Source organism: Engystomops pustulosus, chromosome 4 (genome assembly GCF_040894005.1).
Source record: "Engystomops pustulosus chromosome 4, aEngPut4.maternal, whole genome shotgun sequence".
Classification (NCBI taxonomy): Eukaryota; Metazoa; Chordata; class Amphibia; order Anura; family Leptodactylidae; genus Engystomops; species Engystomops pustulosus.
The window spans coordinates 221,728,786-221,737,439 of record NC_092414.1 but is presented as its reverse complement, the minus strand read 5'-3'; the positions used below and the strand labels follow the sequence as shown (position 1 = coordinate 221,737,439).

The 8,654-nt window shown below is 41.3% G+C and overlaps 1 protein-coding gene across 1 annotated transcript; it reads right to left on the bottom strand.

Moving 5' to 3' along the window:
• Positions 1 to 5,559: 5,559 nt before the first annotated feature.
• LOC140128712 (olfactory receptor 10P1-like) lies at positions 5,560 to 7,322 on the bottom strand. The gene is made up of 2 exons (XM_072150410.1): positions 7,241 to 7,322; positions 5,560 to 6,482 (listed from the first exon to the last, which is right to left on the bottom strand). Exons 1-2 carry the CDS (start codon positions 7,320 to 7,322, stop codon positions 5,560 to 5,562), a joined length of 1,005 nt encoding a protein of 334 aa, XP_072006511.1.
• Between the last annotated feature and the right edge of the window lie 1,332 nt (positions 7,323 to 8,654).

Here is an 8,654-nt window from a genome sequence, read left to right as displayed (position 1 = left end):
GCCTCCTCAGTCTCTGTTGGGTGGATGTGACTTTCTTCAAAATGAAGATTTCATGTAGACTCAGGAGCACTTACGTTCTCTCTACACAGTGCAGGTGTTCAGTGTCTAAAAATCTATAGAATATGTGCATAAACTGGGGGTTTAGTCTGATAACTCAGAATAGGATCATTTATACCTTCATGTGTGGAGTCTTATACATCTGGGGATACCAGAGAGACTCCGACAGTCTCCCCAACGTACAGACACAAATGAGGTCTAATTAATCTTCTTAAAATCCTACAGGGTTTTTTTTTTTCTTGAGTCTCTTTTTAAAGATTTATAAAATTATTATAATAAATAACATCTAAAGTCTTCCCGAAAATTATAGGACAAAAGGAAAAATAGAAAAATATTTAAATATTTTAAAAAAAGCTTCACTTTCAGTCCTCAGCACACGGCCACCTGTGAGTATAGTGGGAAGCTGGGGCTTTTTGGGATCCAGGTCTTGTTAGGGAGCCATAGTCGTACTGACTCCAGTGTAAACTTAATGGGGCACATTTACTAAGGGTCATGTGACGCACCTTTGTCGGACCGTGCATGTTCTTCTAGGCTAAAACAGGTTGCACAGGTATTTAAGAAGTTTCTGTGCAGCTATTGTGTCGCACGCAACCCTTTTGTGGCACAGCTGCGCTGGTCTCCATGCGACACAAATTAAGGGGTCAGACAGTCTGATTTCATTTGGACCGAGTGTCGTAGTTAACTTTTATATTGTGTCGCAAGTCCTATGTTAAAGGTGCACCACAAAAAATATGGTGAACTCTGTCGGGCCTGAGCGGGGAAGTGACACATTCATGATTTCTGGTGCATGATTTTTTTGTGAACTCTAGTGACTTTCTAAGGAAATGTGCCCCAACGTTGTTGAACGTTACATTATTAATGGTACAAGCAATTTTGTCCTAAGCAGGTTGGATCATGGAGCAGGTCCAAAAAATATGATGGTGAGATGGGCTTGTTTGTTTGCATTTGAGGATAGATTCACTTGTCTCAGTGATACTGGGGTTCTATGCCACCGCATAAGAATCTTGTATGTGTTTTCCCAAGATCTTGCTCCCAAGCTAATAGAAGGGCAGGTTTAATGTTGCCCTCTTCATGTGATATCAGTTTGTAATAGCACTGGAACAGAAGGTGTCCTGCACCTCCAACCAGGACAACGTATCTTCCGACCTCTGCATTCCCATTATATGATTGCTGATCATAGTTATGTCTAATTTGTCTATAAAATGATCCATGGGTAGAACTTTTTGAAATAGGCGGTCAGGCCACCCTGATCGCCAGGACTATTATCTCCCTGGCGGACATCAATTCAAGGAAAGTCCATGCGAGGCATGCTTAGTATCTGAGCTTGTAGGAAATCAAATTGTTAGAGATGGGTCAGCCAAGCGGTTTGTAACTATCAAAAAGGTTTGTATGTCTCTGTGAAATTTCTAACAGGCCAATTGGGATTAGGCTTTTTCAGAGATTTTTCAATGTCTGAAATTTAGAAGTATGCCCTTCCATAAAAAATTTCTGAAAACGAATTCACCAAGGCTAAAAAGTTGCTGGTCAAGTGTAATTTAAAAAGTTTTTGCATGATAAAGGTCTTGAGTAGGTTCATTCTACTGTGATATTCAAGGAGCTCTCAATGACTTTAAATGGTGGTCGATTTTGGTAAGGAATGTGTATAATTATCAGTGTAAAAGGGCAGAAGGCTTCTGTGAAATGAAGATGACAAGGTTTTTAAGTTTAAAGGCCTGCCACTTGATTGGGTAGGTCCTCTGTAGGTGGATTACGAGAGAGGGTGCAGCTTAGATGTTCATTGCCTCAAATTTGCTTAGGTTTACCTGAAAATTTGAGATCAACCCAAACTCCTCTAATAGTTAGAAAAAAGATTTGAATGCTACCTTGGGATTGGTTAGCATTGGAGGACATCTGTGAAAGCAGCATTTAAATGGCTATTTGAACCTACAGTCAATCCCTGGATCTCCCAAGGCCTTAAGTAATTTCTCCATCACTAGTACATATAGGGATGGAGACAGAGGCCACCCCTGCCTTGTGCCATTCTGAATTAAGAATGGATCAGGGTAGGTGCCATTTACTTTAATCCTTACACTGGGGCGAGTGTATCGTGACCCTACTGCTGTAATAAACGATTACGGGAAAACAAACTTCCTCAAGGTCTCAAACATGAATTGTCAGCTAATTCTGCCAAATGCCTTTTCAGCATCACTGCAGGAATTCTGGTCCCTTCCAGGGACAAACTCTGCTTGGTAAAGGTGTATTAACCTAGAAAGCAATTTATTGAGTCTCCTTGACAGCACCTTAGCCCAGATTTTTGTTATCCATATATATGAAGGAGATTTGGTGGTAGCTTCGACATTGTTACAATCTTTGCCGTCTTTAGGAATAATTGTTATCATTGCTTCTGGGGCTTGCTTGGGTAGTGTAGCACACATGTGCAGTGCCTCCCACCAAGCAGTTATTTGGGTAAGTAAATATAATTCTTAGCCATGTTTAATTTGAGACAATTCTTCCGTTGTTTCTGTAGAGACTGTAGCTTATCAGGGCAGGATTTGCTTTGGTTCTATTTTGCATTGATTTCCTGGAGAAGGGTATCTAACCGCTTTGTTTTTTGATTTTTGATCGCTTCCCCCAGGTCCATGAGTTCTCCACGAATGGACATCCTGTGGGCCATACAGTTTAATGTTATTGATGTTTTATTTGGGAAGTTTCACCAAAAGAAAGAATTCAGCTTATCTTGAGTCTCCACAAGACTAGTATTGTCGAGCAGGGTCTTATCTTCATAGCCCTTGGGGCCGGGTAAAGAGGTGAGTTATGGCTAGCATGGACTGGTGCGTGATCTGACACCCTTATCTATCTAGTAGATACCAACTTCATCGCTGGGAGCAAGGAACTAGCAGGGGCGTAACGATCGCAGTCGCAGGGGTCGCGACTGATCCGGGGGGCCCAGAGCTGGCACAATTCAAATGAGAATGTGCCCGCTCCGCCCATTGTCCCCACCCACCGTCCCCACCTATCCATCACTTTCGCACTTATGACCTGGCACCTGACCTGGCAGACGCATCACCAGCCATCGCTTTCCACAGATGTCCAGATGAAAGAAGGCGCGAAGAGGAGCGGAATAAGGTAAGAATTGTATTTTTTACTTTGCCTAAATATATAGGGTCCTGTTTCTATTTGGGGGGGGGGGGGGAGGCATAGGTGAAAGTTAGAAAATGGCTATTTGGGGGGATATTACCTATGGGGGACAATAATTATGGCTACTTGTGGGGGGGACATTAATTATGGCTACTGGTGGGGGGGACATTAATTATGGCTACTGGTGGATGGGGGACATTAATTATGGCTACTGGTGGATGGGGGACATTAATTATGGCTACCGGTGAGGAGGGACATTAATTATGGCTACTGGTGAGGGGGGGACATTAATTATGGCTACTGGTGAGGGGGCATTAATTATGGCTACTGGTGGGGGGGGGGCATTAATTATGGCTACTGGTGAGGGGGGACCTTTGTTTTTATGCATAGCGAGGGGGGCCCTGTTGGGAATTTTGCCCTGGGGCCCAGAGGACTCTAGTTACGCCACTGGGAACTAGGTAGAAATATGTAATGCAATCTCTGGTACAAGTCATAGACTGAGGAATTAAAAGTGTAATCCCTCATTGTGTAGTTTGCTACTCTTAAACTACCTACCAAGTTTATGAACTGTGGGATGCAATGCAATATTGATATCTCCCACTGCAATAATGAGGCCTTTTGCAATGTTTCTGTGAGCCAAATAAGCTGATCCATGTTAGGGGCATACAAATTACCTTGAGTTACTTTTACAAGTCCTAAAAAACCCTTAACTTATTGAAACCTTCCATCGCCATCCTGGCAGATGGAGCACACTTCAAAGGGACTGCGATTCGAGATACCTCTAGCTGCCTTTATATATGGGCTGTGGAACCAATGCTGGAAGTAGCAAGTTGGGAGTTTCTGAATTTTGTCTAATTGGAATTTTAATTCTTGTAGGAAACAGATAGCAGTGTGAGATTTGCATAATATATTAAATACAGTACATGAAATCTCTTCTGTGGTGTGTTTAGACCGTAACTGTAGCCATAAAGGACCCTAGTCATAAAGTTAATTTACAGGATTGCGGAATCACCATTGCAGCGCTGTTATGGACCTAGTTAAAGAATAAACAGGAAAACATAAAACAATGTAAAAATACAACAAGTAACAAACTTCCACTTTTTTAGCTAAGTGACTTATAGATAATACAACTCTGGCAAAAGTGAAAGGGTTGTATTACTCCTAAGTTGATCCCTTATGCTGGCAAAAGTCATTGGGATTAGTACGTCTTGGCAGCTAGACATAAATTAGAGTAAACAGACCTGATTGGTATTTGTGGCCAGCAAGATCTACTGACTTATATGGTACTACAAGTACTAGTATGGGTAGGAGTGTGGTATTGATAAATGGGGAGGGGTAGAGCACTCATGAGATATTTTCTTTCAGTCCTGAAACTGTAGTACCATGTATGTAGTTTTAGTGACCGGGTTAGGTAATTAAGGAGAGGATGCAGGGTACCTAGAGGGAGAGGAGAAGGAAAGTGTACCCCCTGAAGAAAGGTGGAGTTTTTGGTGCGCCTCCATCAGATTATCTTTTCACTACTCCAGTTATGAGGGAAGGGGTTTGGTGGGAGAATGTAAGAGTTCTCCGGAGGCTCAGTAGAACTAAAACTGATAAAGGTCCAAGAAAAGGCTAGGACAGGTCATTCCTGGATCTACACTGATAATCTACACTCCAATCCTAAGTAGGCCTCTTCTTCCCTTTCGGTGGAAGGGCTAGCAGACCAGGATACAATGTTGAGAGGTTCAAAGTCTAGAATTTTCAACAAGGATTCATCAGACCCGAAGCTGCATGGCATCTGAAGATTCGTTACAATGAGCCAGTGGCTCACTGTAGTGAATACTGTGTAAAAATGCCACATACTGAAATACAGTATATTAAAGGAAATGATCAGTATGTTGTGCCCCAATGCGGGGGTAGATGCTAATTTTCTTTTGAGGAATTTTTCAAGGTCCCCCTGGTTCTTTTTGTCCTTTGGGGTACTTAAGGTCTGCAGTCAGGCTTCACTCCTCTATATTGTGGGAATTTTCAAGATGTGAAATTAATAGGCATTGCAGCCTTGAGAATCCTCCTGGATGCAATAGTAATTAAACATCTCAATTAAAGAGAAACTGCAATTTAATTAAACCCCAAAATAAATACTTTATTGAAACTATGATTAAAATGGTTTCTTACCATGGCTGCAATGTTAAAAATAATCAGGTCGTAAACTTCATGAGAACTTCATGTCGTGTGACCAGGGTCATGTTATTTAAGGTCTTTTCCTTTACTCACTAACATTTGCAAAATCTTTCTCATGTATGAATCTGATTGCATGGAATCACAACAGACTCCATGGAGCCATAGGGAGGAGTAGATGTCCATGAAGGCTACTATGATATATACATGGGGTAGACTTTGCAAATGTTAGTGGGTAAATGATTTCAGTTTCTGAAAAGCTTCTTTGAAGTCCTGGTTCCTCAGGGTGTATATAATGGGGTTAAGCAGTGGGGTCAGCACAGTATACATCAGAGACAGGATCTTACTCAGGGTCAGGGATTCTCCTCTTGTTGGAATCATATAAACAATAATTATTGTCCCATAATATATGGAGACCACAGTGAGGTGGGAGCTACAGGTGGAGAAGGCTTTATGTCTTCCGGTATTGGATGGGATCTTCAGGATGGCGATGACAATGTACACATAGGACGTCACTATTATAACAAAAGGTAAAACTGCAACTAAAGATCCCATGAGTAAATTTTGAAGAATAGAAATTTCAGAGCAGAAGAGCCGCATTATGGGTTCAGTGTCACAGAAGAAATGATCGATGACTTGTCGTCCACAGAAACTCAGATTATATATGAGCAGGACATTAATCAATGCTAAAATACAACCCATTAACCAAATAATATGGACTGATGTCACACAAGTTGTATGATTCATGATGGAGGGATAACGGAGGGGGTTACAGATGGCCACATACCGGTCATAGGACATCACCGACAGGAGAAGACATTCCGAGCACTCGGAGGCAGAAAATATATAAAACTGGGTGATGCATCCGATGAGAGTGATAGAACTTCCTCCATACAGGACAGTGTGAAGAAGGACTGGGACAATGTCTGTGGTCAGCAGGAGGTCACACAATGACAGCTGTGTAATGAAGAAGTACATGGGGGACTGAAGGGTTTTACTCACTAGATACAAGAACATGATAAGAAGGTTTCCTGATATTGTCCCACAGAAGATAAGAACCAGGAGCGAGAAGAAGGGAAACGTGAAATTTTGAAGATTATAAAGTCCAAGAAGAAAGATGGAGGTGACATTATCCGTGAAAGGTTTTACTACTAAAGCAATGTTCAGACCTCAGTTTTTTTTATACACTTTTTGACACAACTTCTGTCCATCCTGCTCCCTCCTGCTGTGGAACCTATATGTTGAGTGGAGGCCATGTAGCCTTTGTGGGGCAAATGAAAAGTATTGTATCCATCCCCGGCCTCCCATGTTATTATGCTCTTGGAGGACCCCAGTGATGTCATTACTGGTGAAACATCTTGAAACAGAACGTCATATTTCTTTACAAATATTAATATGACATTTCTTTACAACAGAGGGCTAAATTGTAGTGGAAATGTAACCTACACAAAGTCTACAGGAAAAGTGCAGTGTTCCCTTTCCATTGTAGTCATATACATTCTACTTAGGGATGTTTTGTTAATTTATCTTGAGAAAAAAGCAAACTGGTTTGTAAGATTCATAAGTCAACTCAAAACCTCCTGAAAATTTAGGCTCCACCCAAACAACCCTGAAGGGTGTTAATGATGATGTCAGTGGTGGCTCACTGACAGTGTAAAGAATTAACCCAGGGAGTTCAGTAGAGTAAACTGCTACAAAATTAACCCCACTAAATCTTTAATGTTCAATATAGGATTACCAATGAGAGTACAAGCTACATTGCAAGAGCTGTATCCCTTTCAATGGGCCTCAGCAGAGATATCTTACTTAGGAGTTAAGTTGACATACCCCTCAAATAAGTTATTCTCAGCCAACTATATTCTGTTGATCCCAAAATGATCACAAGAACTCCAGGCGCACTCTAACCTACCTAATTCTTGTTTGGGCAGAGTTTCCACTATAAAAATGATGGTGCTACCAAGGATTTTGTATGGCTCCAGGAATGTCACCATACGGCTGCCTGGACATTATCATCTTTGGTTACAAAAGATCCTGACATCTTTTATGTAGAAAGGGCAGAAGGCAAGGGTAAAACTCTTGCAATTACTATCATCTATCTCAGAATTTGGACTGGGGTGCCCTAGAAAGATATTATGAGGTGGTTATCGCAGATCAACTTCAAGCTTGGCGGCACAATGATACGGATAAATTATGGATGGACATTGAGCGACACATTGCAGGAGTTTCATCCCACAGTACAGTATTGTGAGCATTACGCTTTTCCTATAGAACCTGTCTCCTACAAGCGACTATAAGTGTATGGAAGCATGTGCTATCAGAGGATCATCTCGTACCATTGAGATTTAGAGATATGCCACTGTCAGGAGTACAAGCACTTATCCCTAACTCCAACTATGAGCGTTGTATTACTAAGGGCATAGTAAGAGTAGAACTATTATATAGTGAATCAAAGCTGAAGTCCTTTAGCAATCTAGTGGAGGAATTCATCTACCCAAAGGGGAATTTTATAAATATCTCCAGATTCGCCATCTATTACAGACCTACAAGCCCACCAACTCACTGGTAAACTCAAATTATGCCAAACAATTTTTCTCAAACAAACGGGACAAGGGGATCACATTCAGCCTTATTATCCCAACTTGAATCTGAAGGCCCCCACCTACCAAGCCAAATAGGAAACCGAATTGAACCAAACCTTTTCTGAAGCTTAACAAAGAGTAGCGTTACAGATCAGCCATAAATCTTATTCATAGTTTCATAGTTTCATAGTTTATATGGTTGAAAAAAGACACTTGTCCATCAAGTTCAACCAAGGAAGGAAGTGTAAACCACTTAGAATAATCTAAGAAAATACTATATAGATGGTATTTCACCCCTATTAGGATCTCAAAGATATTCCTAAATGCCTCAGACCCGTGTTGGAGGTGTCAAACCGAAATAGGCTCTCTCATGCACATATGGTGGTCCTGCAGGGTACTAACACCATTTTGGCAGGATATATTTCCCTTGATTTCTAAAGTTCTCCAATTTTCTCCCCCATGGGGTGCACATGTATCATTGTTATCATTAGGACTCGAATCATTAAGGAAAAAGGACAGGGCCTTAGTTTTCCATATTCTAACAACTTCTAGAATTTAGCCTAAATAAGCTATGGAAATCATCTGATTGCCCTAGCACAGCGTCTATCATTCAGGAAGTCCACTACAACTGCAACCTAGAGCACCTGATATCTAAAAGGATTGGAGCAGGTGGAGTATTCAACAAAAGATGGCACAAGTGGCTTGTATTTAAGAGCCTAGAAATTCCATTCTGGTCACTAACTG

Coding starts and splice junctions, on each gene's coding strand:
- LOC140128712 (XM_072150410.1), bottom strand. CDS start 7,322: ATGGTGACATTCCTGGAGCCATACAAAATCCTTGGTAGCACCATCATT. Junction 6,483..7,240: donor TCTGCCCAAACAAGAATTAG/GTAGGTTAGAGT, acceptor ACATTGCTTTAG/TAGTAAAACCTTTCACGGAT.